The sequence below is a fragment of the Podarcis muralis genome, chromosome 5 (assembly GCF_964188315.1).
Source record: "Podarcis muralis chromosome 5, rPodMur119.hap1.1, whole genome shotgun sequence".
NCBI classification, from domain to species: Eukaryota; Metazoa; Chordata; class Lepidosauria; order Squamata; family Lacertidae; genus Podarcis; species Podarcis muralis.
The window spans coordinates 81644871-81662624 of NC_135659.1; the positions used below are offsets into that span (position 1 = coordinate 81644871).

Below are 17754 nucleotides of genomic sequence, written 5' to 3' on the forward strand. Positions count from 1 at the left end.
TGGCTGGGGCCTTTCGAGAAGGCGGCCGCTGATTGGCGCTCGGCGGGGGGGAGAGGGGAAGAGGCCCCTCGGCGCCCTGCGTAATTCGGTCACTACGTCGCCGCCGCGCCCTCTCGCCGAGGTTTGAATGTGAAGCGGAGGAGTTGCTGTCGCCGCCGTCGCTGCTAGTCGTGCTCTCTCAAGGGGTCCCGTCAGGTGAGGCCGGGCGCCTGAGCGGCGGGGGTCCGGAGCCCTGAGTCGGGCAGGGGGGGGAGACGGCGGAGCCCCGAAGGGAGGCGGCCGCGGTCCGCCTTCCCCGGCCCTCGGGTGGCTCTCGGCTTGTGGGCCCAGCCGAGGGAGGGGGCGCACCTGAGCATGCTGCGTCTGCCTCGGCCCGCCCCTTCGGGGCTGCGCGCGCCCCCCGTTGGTCCTTGAGCCTAGCCCGTGACGAAAGCGCCCTGTTGATTGGCCACCGCAGCTGCCACTCCGGTGGGCGAAATAACGAGGTGGTGTGATCCGAATATACTTTCAATCACTGTCTCTCCGTTGCGATTTCCCCCTTCGTGGTATTAAGGCCAAGCCTCTCTCCTCGCGGACTCAGCCCGGAGGCCACGGGACTGCCCCATGCTGCGGAGGGAGCGGGATTTGTAGCTCCTGGTTCCGTGAGTGTAGTGAGCGGGTGCCAAGCAAGGCTTAGGCTGCAATCCTGTGCGTACTTTTCCTGGGCATGAGCCCCACTGAATAGAGCTGGGCTGACTTCAGAGTAAGCAGGCATGTCAGTGGCTACGCTGCTGGTAGCTCTAGAAAGATGTGATGGGTCTCAGGCTTATGCGGATATAGGGTGTTTCCTAACCTGATTTGGAAGAGACTTGCGGGTGTGCAGTGGGGAGGGAAAGCCACTCTGCACGTGTTCAGAGGTGATTCTTAGGTGCTTGCATGGAATGTTACATTTCAAAGGATTTCCATAAACGTTTGTGGTAATTTTGCATGGCATATTATTTCCACATTGCAAATTAGGAGTTGAGAAAGAATAATGGCCACTTCCTGAACTCACAGCACAGGTAATCGACATACCTCTTCTGAATGGTATGAAATAGAAAATAGTAAATGGTATGAAATAGAATATGTTCATATCTCCCAGTATTATTTAGGAGATGTGCAGTAGCATTTTGTAGCAGTGAAACTGGGTTAATAGCGGCTGGATCCTCCTCATACAGCAATGGTTTCTTAAGCAGTGGGTGGACCTTCTCCAGGAAAATGTTTGTAATTGTAGCTAGAAGTTTTCATCTGTCTTATGAGTCTGGGGTGAAAACACACATCATGGCCTTCACAGTATCAAACAACCTGTGTGCAAACTAGGTCAAACGTGAGCCATGCAACTGCAACAAGTGGATGCTTTTGACACTTCCTCTAATGGGAAGGTAAGCGGTGTTTCCATGTGCTGCTCTGGTTCGCCAGAAGCAGCTTAGTCATGCTGGCCACATGACCCAGAAGCTGTACGCCGGCTCCCTCGGCCAATAAAGTGAGATGAGCGCCGCAACCCCAGAGTCGGTCACGACTGGACCTAATGGTCAGTGGTCCCTTTACCTTTACTTACTATAGGCAGTATCTGATTATGCCCCAGTTGGACAGTACCTTAGTAGCTTTTCCAGCAAAATTTAACTGTTACAGTGAGTGGAGTTTAACAGCCCCTGCTCCATATGGAAAATTCTGTGTTTTTTACCACTAGTGTTCAAGCTTGTCAGTAAACCAAGAAGCGTGATCTGTGGAAGAGACGCTGGAAGGTCACCCTTGGTTGCCTAATTAACTGCCTCATGCCTCTAACAGGCCATGTATTGAGTTAGCCATGTTCATCATTTCTTGCATTATCCATCAGATCCATACATTCACACATGATGTGCCCTCCTCTTTGCTCAACTGTTTATTCTTGGTCCCATGGCTCTCAGTAGATCAGTGATCAGCCTAGAATTTCAGTTCCAGAGTTTCAGAAGAGGAATGAGAGTATAGTGACATTTCTGTTGCCCAGTTGCGCAGGAGAGGAAATTCTTGTTGTTTCCAGAAGCCTCTCAGTATTATAATCAGTTGTCTGTGTGTACATGTGTGTGAATGATCACTTTGGTTCCTGATTTTGTGTGATGGCCAAGTATGTTGTATGTAACTTATCTAAAACTAAAGAAGAGGAGGAGTTTGGATTTGATATCCTGCTTTATCATTACCCTAAGGAGTCTCAAAGCGGCTAACATTCTCCTTTCCCTTCCTCCCCCACAACACACACTTTGTGAGATAAGTGGGGCTGAGACTCTTCAAAGAAGTGTGGCCAGCCCAAAGTCACCCAGCAGCTGCATGTGGAGGAGCGGGGAAGCGAACCCGGTTCACCAGATTACGAGTCTACTGCTCTTAACCACTACACCACACTGGCTCTCAAACTGCATGTGTGCACCTAGAGGTTTTCATACATGCCTTTAGGGTTTTTTCTTCTAGTAGTTGTTCCCAAGGGTTCCTTGACTTTCCAGAGAGATTTTTCAGAAGGCAATGGAAACAAGTATAACAGGTGGTTCAAAAACATGTAGCAATATACAGAAACTTTGCTTATGACTCTTGTTCTTGTTTCTGATTTTTATAGAAATTTTTGTTAAATTTTTAGGTTCTGCAGTTATGGAACTGAGTGATGCCAATTTGCAGACTTTGACAGAATACTTAAAGAAGACACTTGATCCTGATCCTGCCATAAGGCGTCCTGGTAAACAGTTTAAAAATATAAAATTTGAGCCTGCATTGAATGGTGTCTAGTGATAGTTTGACCCCAAACATTATAAGATCTGTTTAGTCATTTTTTGGGTTTTTCCGAATCAATGGTAATGGCCCAGAACATGGTTTTTCAAACTGTTGGAACAACATTCATTAATGAAAAAGAAATGTTCTTATCTGAAGGAGCAGGCTGACTGAAATCAGTATGTGTCAAAATGAGACCTCTTTTTACTTTCTGTCACTTTAAATGCAGATCAGTTGTGTGGGTGGGATGGCTGAACCCTGGAAACCTCATGTGACAGTTGGACATACATTCTTTTTTTAAAAAGTTAGAAGGACCATCTGTATGCTTTTTGAATTGCAGTCAAGTTACTGATTATTAAATGCAAGTTGGCTTTAATCTTGCTGCGATCAAAACTGCACGACGGATCAGTGGATACTTTCTGAGTCATATTAACTGTCCATGGTTCCATTCTGAAATCTGCCTTTGAGGTGATTGGGCATGATGCAAAGAGAGTAGGTTGCATTGAAATCTGAAATCAGATTTGAAGTTGAAGTGAACTGTTTAAGCACTTCACGTCCCTTCAGCTTCATTAGGCATGCCTTACTTATCTTGATTATAGCCACAGTCTCACTCAGGATAGTAAATGTGAATTCAGGGGGTCCTGCTTAGGTAAAGTAACTGTGGAAATCTCAAGAAAAATCAAACTTTCAAAAAGACTAGAGGAGGGGCAAATGTGTATTTTGTACATCTCTATTTATTAATTTCAGATAAATTAGCGATCTATGCATGCTTATATTTGAGTAAGCCCCATTGAATATACTGGGATTTGCTTCTGAATAAATATTCGTTGAATTGCATTGAAGTCAGGTCCACACTGTGCTGACCTCTTAGAAAGAGTCACTACTGGAGGTGCTGTTTTTGCCTAGTAAAATTGTTGACTTCCCCCTGCCGCTTTTAACAGCAGATCCTCAGGCCAAATCTCACACAGCTTATGAAACTGCTCTCACAACAGGCTTATCATGCAGCATGGAGAGCTTCTGTACAAGAAACATTAAGTCTAAACATCTGTTGGCTGTGTGGAACTAGTTATGTGGTTCTTTGAATCCAAAACAGTTTATTAACACTGCAAAATATGAAGAAGTAAATGTGTATAATATTGGTGTTCAACTGTTAAATTTTACAAAATATGTAACTATTTCATTAAATTACTTCCCATCATTTAAATTGGGTCTTCCAGTACTAATTCTTACTGTGCACTCTGCATTTCTGGAAAAACTTCAAAATACTATATGAACCAAAGTTTTTCAGTAAAATGAAGGGGAGAGGCTTAATATTTTTTGTCTCTTTGTTATTCACAGTCATAACATTTAGGTTAAGATGACAGTCCAAACTGGGCTACCTTTTCAGAAATTGTAAAGATACAGAATTTAAGAGCAGCTTCCTGATCTGCATCTAAAATGATTTGCAGTTGCCATATTGCAGCTGTTTAATAATTGTGGGGTTGCAAGTACTGTCATAGAAATATTAGGCGATATCCAATTAAATCATACTCAGTGTAGGTCTAGTAACAGTAACGGTATTGAACAAGCTGGTTGTGAATAAAGTAAATTGATTTCAGTGGATCTACCCTAAGTGTGGCTTAGTAGGATACCATCCCTTAATAGCCTTTTCTTCACTGTATCATGCTAAACACCAGCTTGGTATTGTATTAAATGGTGTTAAATGTTTGGAGTTTAGACTGCGGAATAGCTAACCTTTTTGCTAAATTCATTATATTTAAATGTTTTATAGCGGAAAAATTCCTTGAGTCGGTTGAAGGAAACCAGAATTACCCACTGCTACTTTTAACTCTACTGGAGAAGTCCCAAGATAATGTCATCAAAGTCTGTGCCTCTGTCACATTCAAGAATTACATTAAAAGGAACTGGAGAATTGTAGGTATTTTGTTTATTACAATTGTACTATGATAGTGTGTTTCCTTGTAAAGTAAGTGGCTATGAATAAAGTAATGGGAACACTTGTGAACTAAGATGTTGCAGGATGATTATAGTCATCAGATTTGGTATTGTGGTAAGCTACTGAAGGGAATACCAGGGACGTGGGTGGTGCTGTGGTCTAAACCACAGAGCCTAGGGCTTGCCGATCAGAAGGTTGGTGGTTCAAATCCCCACGACGGGGTGAGCTCCCGTTGTTTGGTCCCAGCTCCCCACATAGCAGTTTGAAAGCACGTCAAGTGCAAGTAGATAAATGGGTACCACTCCAACGGGAAGGTAAACACAGTTTCCATGCGCTGCTCTGGTTCGCCAGAAGCGGCTTAGTCATGCTGGCCGCATGACCCGGAACCTGTACGCCGGCTCCCTCGGCCTATAGAGCGAGATGAGCACCGCAACTCCAGAGTTGTCCGCGAGTGGACTTAATGGTCAGGGGTACCTTTACCTTTTACCCATAAAGCTACTTTTAGAAACAGGTATCTATTTTTCCAGAACAACATACTATTAGTACACTTATTTACTGAAGGGAATAGTGATTTTGTATTTGAAATCCCAGGTTAACAGTTTCTTTGGTTGCTTTTCATGGAACTTTGGAGTGTCAGGCATAGCCCTATTGGCTTTAGCCCAAACGTAGCAGAGTTTTCCTGCACAGCGAGGAAGCTAGTTGCGGCAGTAATGACAAGTCAGCTAGACTCAGAATAACTATTTACAGGATTTATTAAAAGGAGAAAATAAAACCAGCAGAGTTTCTGCATACAAAACAAAGCAAAATAAACCCTCTCTTTCTCTCTCTCAAAACCATACACAGCACTTCTACTCCTAACAACACCTCACATCAAACTGAGCTAGCAATCCCTTGATAACAGAGCAGAGTGCTGGTCATTAACCAATCAGAGTGAGAAGTTTCTAGGTCAAGCAGACCTGGGCTTTCTGCCAAGAGTAAATTGACACCACCTTGAGTTAATTGTGAGAAGCCAGAATCTGCAAGTTTCCCACGAGAACCAATTAACAGAAACTGAAACTGAAACTGAACACCCCCTCACAGATTCTGCTGAACAATTAACACCAAATACACCTATGTAGAAGATCATTTTTCCAGCAAACCTAAACCCTTGCACATTCGCTTGTTCTTTACCTTTGCCAATGGTTTAGTTAACACATCTGCTACATTTTCTTCACTTGGTACATAAGTACAGGTGATTACATTGTCTTGTACACAGCAACGTACATTTTGGTATTTTACAGAGATATGCTTGGAACGCGATTTAAAACCCTCTGTTTTACTTAATGTTATACAAGCTTGATTATCAATGTAAACTTGTACTGGTTCTCCACAATTTACATTTAAATCTGCTAACAAATGCTTGAAATAAATCACCTCGTTGCACAATTCACTCAATGCGGCGTACTCTGATTCCGTTGATGACACACTTACAACGTCTTGCTTGCGTGACCGCCAGCTGATTAAAGCTCCACCGACCATTATGACTAGTCCTGTGACAGATTTTCTATCCGGCAAATTTCCCCAGTCACTATCACAGTAGCAACTCAACATTTCATCCTCTGAAGAATTTAATTGTAACATATAGCCAATTGTCTGTTTGAGATACCTCAGAACTTGTTTTACCCCTTTCCAGGCATTTAGTGTGGGTTTTGAGACCAATCTACTTAATATGCCTACTGCATAGCTAATATCAGGTCTGGACCACTGTGCTAGATACAATAAACTTCCAATTACAGAATGATATACATCAGGATGTTCAAATTCAGGACTCTCATCTATATGAAGTGTTTTTATGAAACCTGGATCCATAGGCACCACTGCCCCTTTGCAATCCTGCATCCTGTATGTAGTCAGTAGTTGTTTAACTTTGTTCTGCTGACTAATTAGGCAGCTGCCATCTTGGGCCCAGCACACTTCCAACCCTAGATATGTCCTAACCGGGCCTAAGTCTCGTCATAATCTTTTCCAGGCCTCTGAGAGTATCCTTGAGCCACTAAACGAGCTTTGTATTTGTACTCTCCTGTCACCAGAGGTTTAAGTTTGTACACCCACCTGCAGCCTACAATCTTTGCCCCCTCAGGCGCTGCTACTGGTGTAAAAACCTTGTGCTCATTCAGAGAGGACATCTCTTCCTCCATTGCCTGTTTCCAGAGCTCTGCCTCCTCTTTTGGTAACTTTAACACCTCCTGAAAACTCTTGGGTTCTGCAATTACACTAAACACATTTGCAGTATCTGGGGAAAAACGCACCGGAGGCACTCCTTTGTTTTGTCTTTTAGATCTTCTGGGAGAAAATTTTTCTTCTGACCCACTTTCCTCTTCAGAACTGCGACCTCTCTTTTGTTGCTTAGCCACTGGTCTCTGGCTAACTCCACTTTCTTGAGAGCTCTTATCTGAACTTTCCTCCCCCTCAGACTCTGATTCTCTATGTTTACCTTCAGAGTCATGAAGCTCTTGGGAAGGTTCAAACCAAACCTCAGTATTGGCATGTAGTCTCTCCCAGCCACTATGTTCACAAAAACTGGCATTCCTGGAGATCACAATGCCATTTGTCCCTTCAGCAAAACGGAAACCTTTTCCCAGCTCCTGGTAACCCACAAACACTAACTGTTTGGTCTTAGGATCTCCCTTCTTCCTCATTTGTTTTGGAATTAATACCCAGGCCTTCGATCCAAACACATGCAAATGGTCAATTTTGGGTTTTTTCTGAAACAATTTAAAGTACGGGGTTGTACCTATTGTTTGATGAAAGAGCCTGTTTTGGAGATAACACGCGGTGAGCATGCTCTCCCCCCAATAAGACATGGGCAAATCAGCATCATCAAGCATGGCAAACATCATATCTTGTAAAGATCTGTTTTTTCGCTCTGCAACGCCATTCTCCTCTGGGGAAAAAACGTTCGTTTTTCTATGCCCAATGCCACGCTTTTGTAACCAATCTTTAAAGGCATTTGACATAAATTCGCCACCTCTGACCGTCTGAATCCTTTTGAGTTTAATGGACAGAAATCTTTCCACAGATGCCACCCAGCCTTTAAACTTAGTGAACACGTCACCCTTATTCTTCATGGGAAAAACCCAGGAGTAACGCGTGGCGTCATCCACAATTGTTAGTGAAAAGCGCGATCCACCCCTGCTTACAGCAAATGGACCAATTACGTCCATGTGAACCAGCTGTAGCGGTGACTCACTAACTCTGTCACTTCTGGGGTAAGAGACTCTGTGGGTTTTAACCTTTTTACAAACATTACAATCAAGGTACTTGTTACAACTCTTTAAATTACCCCCATCAGCCAATTCAGACATTTTTAGTACACTTTTCCAGCAAGCATGCCCCATTTTCCTATGCAATAAGTGCACACAGTTGTCATGTATAGCTTTGTTATTCACTGCAGGCTGAGATTTACTGACTACTGCTGCAACTTGAGGACCTGCTTTAAGCCAAAACAAGCCTCCCTCTGACTTAGCAGTGCCTAAAATCTCACCAGCCTTCTTAATAATGCAACTGTCTCCTTCAAAATGCACTTTAAACCCAGCTTTTAGCAAACAATCTACAGACATCAGATTGCTCCTTAATGAAGGCACACAAAGTACATTTTGCAGGCATTCACGAAGACAAGGAACAAAAACTGCACCCCCCGAAATCACTTCGGAAGTACTTCCGTCTGCTAGAGCCACCTGGCTGCGCTGTGCTGAGTTCTTGGAAACAAACAATTCATCTGTATTTACGATGTGGCGAGATGCTCCCGAATCGACCACCCAGACCGCTTGTTTCTCATCAGCACTCTTGACCTCGCCGGTCACCAGCTGAGCCGACTGTTTTTGTTTGAAGAATTTCTTTTTCCGCTGCTGCTGCTGATCTCGTCTCTGCTCCTGCACCGGCAACTGAGACTTGACCAACTCCGGACATTGTCGTTTTAGATGCGCTGAAGACCCACATCGGAAACAACGCCTAACAGCAAACGCTGACTTCTCACCGGCACGCTGCTCTTGCTTCACCTCTGGTACGGCATGAGAACTCCTTCCAAACCGCCCGCCTGTAGAAGCCTCTGCAGCCAACGACCTTTCTTGCCGCTTCTGCCATTCTTCAATCAAACGCCCAGTAACGTAACTGACTGATAAATCACGCTCCTGCATGCCTTCTAGAGACAAAACTAAATTATCCCAGCTTTCCGGGAGAGAACTCAAAATAATAGCCACCTTCTCCTGCTGGTCTAACGCACAGTCTCTTTCCTGTAGCGCTGCAAACTTTAACTGTAAACTGTGTAGGTGTTCCTGCATTGTAACCCCAGGCTGTAACATTGCCTTGTACAATGCCTTGCGAATGAACAGCTTGGAAACCGCTGTCTCACGCACATGGAGTTCTTTAAGTGCTTGCCACACACCTCTAGCTGTCTTGATTCCCCTCACATACGGCAACTGGGAATCTTCCAGCCCCAAGACAATTGTGGCCCTTGCTCTTTGGTCTTTATCGAGGTCTTCATCATCAGGCTTCGCAGGAAACTTACTCACCACTTGCCAGAGACGATCCCTCTGCAGCACTGCCTGCATGCGTTCCGACCACAGCAAGTAATTGGAGTCATTCAGACGCTCAAAAGCCATCTGACCTGGTTGTGAGGCCATCTTGAGAGCGATGTCCCTGGAACCCGGAACCAGCTACTCACGACCACCGAGAGAGAAAACAGGAACCACAGCACCCAGCACTCACACGCTGCAGCTGTTGTCCTTGTGTCCACTGCGTCACCAGCTCACCACGGTCAGGAACCAGCCAGAGTCCATCTGCTGCACCAGCAGGAACAACAACTTCTGGAACTACTGGAACCAACGCCGTTGATGCTGACACCACCGCAACTCAGGCTGGCAGCACAATGCCCATAACCTCATGGAACTTTGGAGTGTCAGGCATAGCCCTATTGGCTTTAGCCCAAACGTAGCAGAGTTTTCCTGCACAGCGAGGAAGCTAGTTGCGGCAGTAATGACAAGTCAGCTAGACTCAGAATAACTATTTACAGGATTTATTAAAAGGAGAAAATAAAACCAGCAGAGTTTCTGCATACAAAACAATCAAAATAAACCCTCTCTTTCTCTCTCTCAAAACCATACACAGCACTTCTACTCCTAACAACACCTCACATCAAACTGAGCTAGCAATCCCTTGATAACAGAGCAGAGTGCTGGTCATTAACCAATCAGAGTGAGAAGTTTCTAGGTCAAGCAGACCTGGGCTTTCTGCCAAGAGTAAATTGACACCACCTTGAGTTAATTGTGAGAAGCCAGAATCTGCAAGTTTCCCACGAGAACCAATTAACAGAAACTGAAACTGAAACTGAACAGCTTTGTTAGTTGCAAGGATCCACACATTTGGACTTGCTTCACTAGCCAATCCTTTATTGGTGTCCTTCATTGTCTCCTCCCTTCCCCAAGTTCTGTGGCACCTACAAATAACTTGAGAAAGGTATGGATGGTGGTGCTTGAACTTGGCTTTTGCAGAAAACATTACAAATGCCTTGTTGTTACTATTTTCTGCAAATGAGCTGTGGAAAGAAAAATGAGAAGTAGAGGAAAGAAAAAGAAGAATTTTCTCTCACACACAGTCAGGATTTTTGAGACAGTACAGTGATCTTGATAGATGAGAAATAGTTCTCACTGGTGAACTGTTGAATGAATTTATTATACTTCCTACCATGTTACCCTTTTCTGATTTGGTTACTTTCATTAGAATTGGTGTTTTAATTTTTATAACTTTGAACTGTATCTGCTTCAGATCTTCCAACTATTGATACTAATTCATTGCAACAGGAAATTAGGACACTTAATCACAACTGAATCAAATGGTCCACTTTGAGGTTAATATTTATTATTTTGAGGATGTTCCAGAATCTGCTTTAAGGGCTTGTACTCAGTTACTTTTCAGGTGCTTTCTCATCAATGGGTTTAAAACGTTGAAAAAGAACGTCATATAAATAGTTAAATCATAAATTTGGAAAAGTATCATTTTACAGCTGCAGTTATTGGCACAGAATCAGGAATTGGGAAGGTAGCTCCTTTCTCATGGAGCATTTGAAACCTGTGAAGATGATAACTGAAGCAGCGGGGGTGGAGTGGGGAGGCTATAAGCCAGCAGTGGATGCTACACCATGGCAACCCCTGCAGTTGCTGTTTAGTTTGATGATGGAGAACACTGATGCGGTGACCAGTTTATTTCAGATGGAAGTGGAAACAGAGCACGAAATGCAACTCTGCTTCCTGGTGTCAGCAAATTCCACCCATCTCGCCTGATGCATCCACATGCTAGTATGTAGTGTTTACAGCTGAGCTGTTGTGATGCAACTGGTTGTGGTCTATTGTCTGTCTGATTGGCGGTATGCACAGGAAAATATTTCCTGGGCCCAACATGTTTCAGAATAAATGTGTAGCGTTTGCTTTTTCCTGAAAGCTTACAACTCAGCTAATGCACTTGATGTAAAAATGCAAGTATCTCGAGATGTTATGATACTAGCTCAACTAACATTTTGTTCCTAGATTGAAGATGAACCAAACAAAATATGTGAAGCCGACAGGATAGCCATCAAAGCCAACATAGTACACCTAATGCTTAGCAGTCCAGAACAAATTCAAAAACAGGTGAGGGTGACAATGAAGAAAAGAAACAGAATTCTGCTTATTTCAACAGGGAAATGTTTTGTGCTGGGAGACTCATTGTGTTAGTATATGAAATTTTGTTTTAAAGTGAGACACAATAGATACATCTAAGGGCGAATGAGTTGCTTTGTTTCTGGTTTGTGTCAATTTCATGCATGTTGGTTCACAAGTCTGTCTATAACCTAAAAAAAAATCAGTATGAAAAATTTTAAATATCTTACCCTAAAATAAGTGATTTTTGGTGCATTTTGGTATGTTGTTTTGAGTTGAGAATTGTATTACAAAATTCTGTGAAGTCTGAAGGATAAGTTTGCTCCAATTTGTATTGGTATTATTAATATGTATTCCTACTATTCATATTATATGTATCTTATATGCAAAGAAGGGAAGCTGCTATTAAGTTTTTTTATTGGAAATAAGATGAAACCTGCATTAACATTTCAAAAGTATTGGGTTTTTCGCTTCTTAATTTTAGCAAACGTAGCTGATATGGTGAAGATAAAACATGTGATTACAGATGTGCCATTGAAGCCATGGGAGGGAATCCCATGAGAACATTTGGACAGATTTTAAAAGCCACAAAATAATTAGGCAGCGTGTGAAACTACCCCAGTATGCCAGCTGAATTTCCCATATGCAGTGTCTTGTTCTAGTTTGATATCCAGGGTGAGTGGGGAAAACTAAATAGGCCTAGTAGTGCAATAATTTCTGCTTGTGCACTGAAACTTCCTCTCTCTCCTTTCCCCCCATGTACCTCCCCAGTTTGCTGTAGATGGTCAAGGGAACCCCCATAAAAGATTTGAAGGGTTGCGGGGGTCAGGGAGAAGAGAAGGAGAAGAAATTCATTTGCACAGCCAAAAGTCCTTGCCCTAGTGGATCTATTTAGTTGGATACCATCCTTAGGGTAAAAGTGGCATATTCATAAGGCAAAATGAGCCAGGGCACCGAATGTGAGTCTGCCACTGAAAATGGTAGCTGTACATGCAATTCCCCCTCCATAGTATCCTGTACCACTGTCATGATTTCACATGGTCCACTGTCCCATCATGCTGCCATTGACAGTGGGGTGGGGAAGGGGAAAAAGTAGTTGTGGTGTCATGAATAAGATCTGCTAGATATTGCAGAGAGGATCAGGGAGGTACACATGCACCTGCTTTTGTCACTGGCAGTTGCATACTTAACATGTAGAAAGCCTGTCTTGAGTTTACTGTAAGGTGGTTGTTTATCTCCATGCAAATACCTGCATAATGTTTCTGTCTCTCTCTGTCCTAGTTAAGTGATGCTATCAGCATAATTGGTAGAGAAGACTTCCCTCAGAAATGGCCTGATCTGCTAACGGAGATGGTGAATCGCTTTCAGAGTGGAGACTTCCATGTTATTAATGGAGTTCTTCGTACAGCACATTCTTTATTCAAAAGGTAGTGGGTGAGGGCCATGAATTTCCAAGTTCTGTTTTGAAAGTAAAAGCACTCTGTTCTAGCAATAATGCCTTTCAACTTCTTTCTTTTACTTGGCTCTAGTTTTCAAATTCATAGAAAATGATCACACAAATTAAATAGCTCTGGTTTTCCTTCATTTGTCAGGTATCGTCATGAGTTTAAATCAAATGAACTGTGGACAGAGATCAAACTAGTTCTTGATGCTTTCGCACTTCCCTTGACAAATCTCTTTAAGGTACAGTGTTGTATTTGAAATATGGAATTGATTTATATACCTTCTGTGTAATGTATTTTTTTTAACTTCACAGCCAACATAAAGCATTTTATGTTGACTATTATGAAGTTCCTACTTCTGTCCTAGCTGCTGCGATAGTCAGATATATAAGGTGAAGAAGATAAAGTTTGAATTAAAATCTTCCATGCTTACTCTGTCCATGTGTTAGCACCCTATAATAAGCTGTTTATTAATAACTGCAATAAATTAAGATGTTTTTATTAAAACAATGCTACTGGTGTTCAGACCTCTCTTTTTTAGGCTGTGCCTTTTTGTTTTGTTGCTTTTATATTTTATTGATGTTTTAGCTTATCTGGTTTTGTACATATATTGTACTTTTAATAGAAAAGAGAAATTGCATTTAGTTGAATTTGGGTGAGAGGCATGAATTTGTGGCATCAGTGAGCTTTCACAGAAGTGGAACATTATTGGCAAGTGTCTGAATAGATTTTGTTGGTGATTGCTATTAAAATTGCTCTTTTCCAGGCCACAATTGAGCTTTGTAGTACTCATGCAAATGATGTCAGTGCTTTGAAAGTACTCTTCTCATCTCTGATTCTGATTGCTAAGCTGTTCTACAGTTTAAATTTTCAGGTAAGCCATCTTTTACATGCTCTTCTAGTGGATAGTTCTGATCCTGCAAGCAACTTTCTGTATAGGAGCAATTTCACTGATGGATAACTGCATGATTAAAAACCTCGGTGCTGCTAGCCAAATTCTTGATGGGTTTTGGAGATGCTAGAGTGTTTAAAAACGCAAGTATCTGGCCAAATGTCAGTGTTCCATAAGTGTGCTAGGATAAGTTGTTTGTTAGAGCTTTAACAAATCTAAAGTAATGTGCATGTAACCTTTTAGTATAAGAAGCTTGGCTTTTCAGATTTGGATTCAGCGCTGATTATTTCTGGTAAGACTGGATTTGATCAAAGGTTGTGTCAGGAGGCAAAAGAACAGAGGGAACGATAGCTGTTGACAGACAGAACTTCTCAAATTTAGGGGTAATAAACCTACTTAAGTTTAATTAAGTCAAAGGAAAGGTGGGTGCTTCTTGTTTTTTACTCTTCATGGGTATAATGGTAGGCCAGTAAATAAAGAAGCAGGGCTTACATGCATCTGTTACTAAGACTAATGTGGTCCACAATGACCCTTAATTCTGGGAACCTTGGGTGAGCAAAACGGATCTGACACAATAGGCTGCAGTTCAAGCCATAAAGCAAGCTGGTTGTTACACAGTTCATGCTATGCTGATTGAAAACTGAGAAGAAGGTTGATGAGCTGCATGTGTCAAAAGCTACAGAGAAATTGGTTTGTGTCTCTTGGGCTTTGGATTTCCTTTAGCTGTTGAAAATTATGTTTCATACCTTCTCTTGGTTTTTTTTAAAACAGTAATGTGGTGATTCTGTATTTCTTTGAGCAGGTTGCATGCCAAAATAGACAGGAAAGTATGCTTCTTAAATAAGCAATTACCTAATAGAAAAATAACTATGGATACTGATCTACTTCTCTATTTTGTAGGATCTTCCTGAATTTTTTGAAGATAACATGGAAACCTGGATGATGAATTTCCATAATCTTCTAACTTTGGATAACAAACTCTTACAGACAGATGTAAGTAGCAGCATAAAAGTGGGATAGAGAAGCTGTCGCTCTCCAAATGTTGCTAGACTAAAACTCATCATCCCTGATTGTTGGTCACGCTGGCTGAATTTGATGGAGTCAACAAAATTTGGAGGGTCACAGTTTCCTCTTCTGTGGCATAAAACCTTTTGGAAAATTTCTGTGTAATGGGAAAGGGGATTCAGCACTCCACTTGAGCTGCAAAAAAGAAGCTTTCCTGGGTTCTGAACAGGACACTGAAATTGCAGTAGCTCAAGTAATTCTGATTTTTGTCATTCTCTTGGAGGGAAATTGTGGAGCCAGTATATGAAAGATTAAAGGTAGATGGTAATTTTCTCAAATAAAAAATTGTGTCCCTTTGTATAACATATCGTAGCACTGGGTCCATATGTTGATAGTGGTAATTCTCTTGTCATGGTCATATGTGATGACTGGGCAATGAGAAATTGGCTTTAGAAGAGGGAAATGCTACCAAGCCTGCTCTCGGATGAGCATCTAGTTAATCTGACCTCACTTTCTGTTAGTGATTGGGAACATTTCTCCAGCCAGACTAGGATTTTGGCTTTGGGCAACACAAACTACTTTTTCAAGACATGGGGAATTGCTTGGCTGATTTTGGAACCCAGTTGGGACTTTTACCCTAGATCAGTGTTTTTCAACCACTGTTCCGCGGCACACTAGTGTGCCGCGAGATGTTGCCTGGTGTGCCGTGGGGAAAATTGAAAAATTCGAAAGCTTTAAAAATAAAGTATTTTATAATTTTTCATATTTCTGTTTACTTACTATTTCATAATAAAGTAATTATAAAATACTATCTTTGTGTTTATTGGATTCCTATTCAAGAGAATTACTTTATATATAGTCAATATAGGCACAGAGTTAAATTTTTTAACATTATCCTAATGGTGGTGTGCCTCGTGATTTTTTTCATGAAACAAGTGTGCCTTTGCCAAAAAAAGGTTGAAAAACACTGCCCTAGATGATGCCCTTAGGCATGTGTTATTGTCCCGTTTTCATCCCCTGAGCCTCCTGACTATCCTGCCCTCCAAATCCTCTCCTTTCATTTACTTGCTGTTTTGGCAGATGTCAGGGGTACTAGAAGACTACATTTTCCAAATATGTTGGTGGTGCTTCTTTTTTGTTGCCAGGATGAAGAGGAAGCTGGTCTGCTAGAGCTTTTGAAATCCCAAATTTGTGACAATGCAGCTTTGTACGCCCAAAAATATGATGAAGAATTTCAGCCTTACCTGCCTCGTTTTGTCACAGCAATCTGGAATTTATTAGTCACAACAGGGCAAGAAGTTAAATATGATTTGGTAAGTGACTCTTTTCCATCCAGCTTGAAATAAATGAACCTTTTTTAGGTCTTCTTCAGATTATGCTCATTTCGTGTTTTTCCCCCTGCAGTTGGTAAGTAATGCAATCCAGTTTCTAGCTTCGGTTTGTGAGAGGCCCCATTATAAGCACCTGTTTGAAGACCAGAATACACTGACAAGTATTTGTGAAAAAGTCATTGTTCCCAACATGGAATTTAGAGGTAAATATTTCCTTTCTTTAAAATCTTGATTAAAATTTTCCAGGAAAGCAAAAATTGAGTTTTTAACAATGAGGGCTTTAGAACTGGCACAGTAGCCAAGTAATGGACTGTATTTGTGGCCATTTGCGTTCAAGAGGCATTTTCTGTTTTGAGAGGCATTTTCTGTTTTGCACTTTCAGAACTGCACTTCCCTTTGATATATATGTAATATGTATGTCCGTCAGAGTTGGGGAACTTCTGTCACTCCAGCTGTTGTTGGACTGCAACTCTCACTATTTCTGACCATTGGTCATGCTGGGCGGGGCTAATGGGAGTTGGGATTCCAGCAGTATCCAGAGGGGTACAGGTATCCCATCCCATCATGAGTGACTGAAGTAACTCATCAGTTTGGAAGAGTTGAGTTCCTCTTCCACCAGTGCTTCTAGCTCAGTTTAATCTGAGTGTAGTACACTGCTTTTACATTGATTGGATTTCCCCCTGTCTCTGTCATGAAGTGGTTCATACATAATGCCAAAGAAAGTTTTTGTACTCCAGAAATGAGTCTTTCAGTATCTCAAACTGATTTCCAGTCTTAGTTTGCTGGGCCAAGTACAAACTATAATTTTGGCAGTTCAGATGAAATGGTAAATCATAGTTCGCCTCAAATGATGAAAGAAGTCAGGGAATCATCATGTCTAAGGAGAGGCTGCTTCAAATCTTGTTGTTAAAGATTTGGCTTTATGTCTGAAGCAGCCCAACGGTTAAAATCGCCAGCTACTCCAAGCTATCCTTAATATTTTGTTATACAAAGATATACATTGGTTGTGATCAGGATCTAAAAAGCATCTCAATGCTAATGGAATATTTTACTTTTTGCCTTTGAAGAGCAATGCCATACCATAAGCTGCTGCTTCTGGAAATCTCTTTGTTTCAAAACTAATTTGCTGTGCAGTATGGTGCAGGGTTGCTATTTAAAGGAGGAGTAAACACCATGCATGGCTTTATGAAAATAGTTCCACAATGTAATTTGGACCCTGGCCTGAGTATTCTAGATAAGAACTTTATTTACTACTCTCATTTAAAATACTGATGGTTCACGAACTCCCATTGCCTTGATCATGGTAACTTCATAAAATAAAGCCCAATAATAGGTGATTTAAATTTATTTACAAGCATATGTTATATTAAAATAAATGTAGTTTGTATATCATGGCTGATCCTTTAAATGTTTGTGGACTGCTTTTCTGCAGCTGCTGATGAAGAAGCCTTTGAAGATAATTCTGAAGAATATATCAGAAGAGATTTGGAAGGATCTGGTAAGCAGTTCTATACTGGGTGTATAATGGCGTTTGAGAACTGATGCAGTTTCCTGAAGTGTTGACATGTGCATAAGTACATGCATGAATTGTCTTCCCTTGAATAGGCATGCAGTTGTAATAGGGTTAAAATACTTCTGCCCTTTGGGATTCAAATATGTAATGGTGTGGTTTTTTGCGCTTGTCCTGTGATTCCATGGATGAGCACATTTGTTGGCTATTGGGGGT

The 17754-nt window shown here is 41.7% G+C and overlaps 1 protein-coding gene across 1 annotated transcript in view; it reads left to right on the top strand.

Moving 5' to 3' along the window:
• The first annotated feature begins 38 nt into the window (after positions 1-38).
• CSE1L (chromosome segregation 1 like) overlaps positions 39-17754 on the top strand; it is a 36208-nt gene continuing 18492 nt past the window's right edge. The window contains exons 1-11 of the mRNA XM_028735156.2: positions 39-195; positions 2624-2719; positions 4523-4665; positions 11248-11349; positions 12640-12785; positions 12951-13041; positions 13567-13674; positions 14593-14685; positions 15843-16010; positions 16102-16231; positions 17461-17526. Coding sequence (XP_028590989.2) covers positions 2635-2719; positions 4523-4665; positions 11248-11349; positions 12640-12785; positions 12951-13041; positions 13567-13674; positions 14593-14685; positions 15843-16010; positions 16102-16231; positions 17461-17526 — 1132 coding nt within the window. The 5' untranslated portion in view covers positions 39-195; positions 2624-2634. The remainder of the gene's footprint in view (positions 196-2623; positions 2720-4522; positions 4666-11247; positions 11350-12639; positions 12786-12950; positions 13042-13566; positions 13675-14592; positions 14686-15842; positions 16011-16101; positions 16232-17460; positions 17527-17754) is intronic.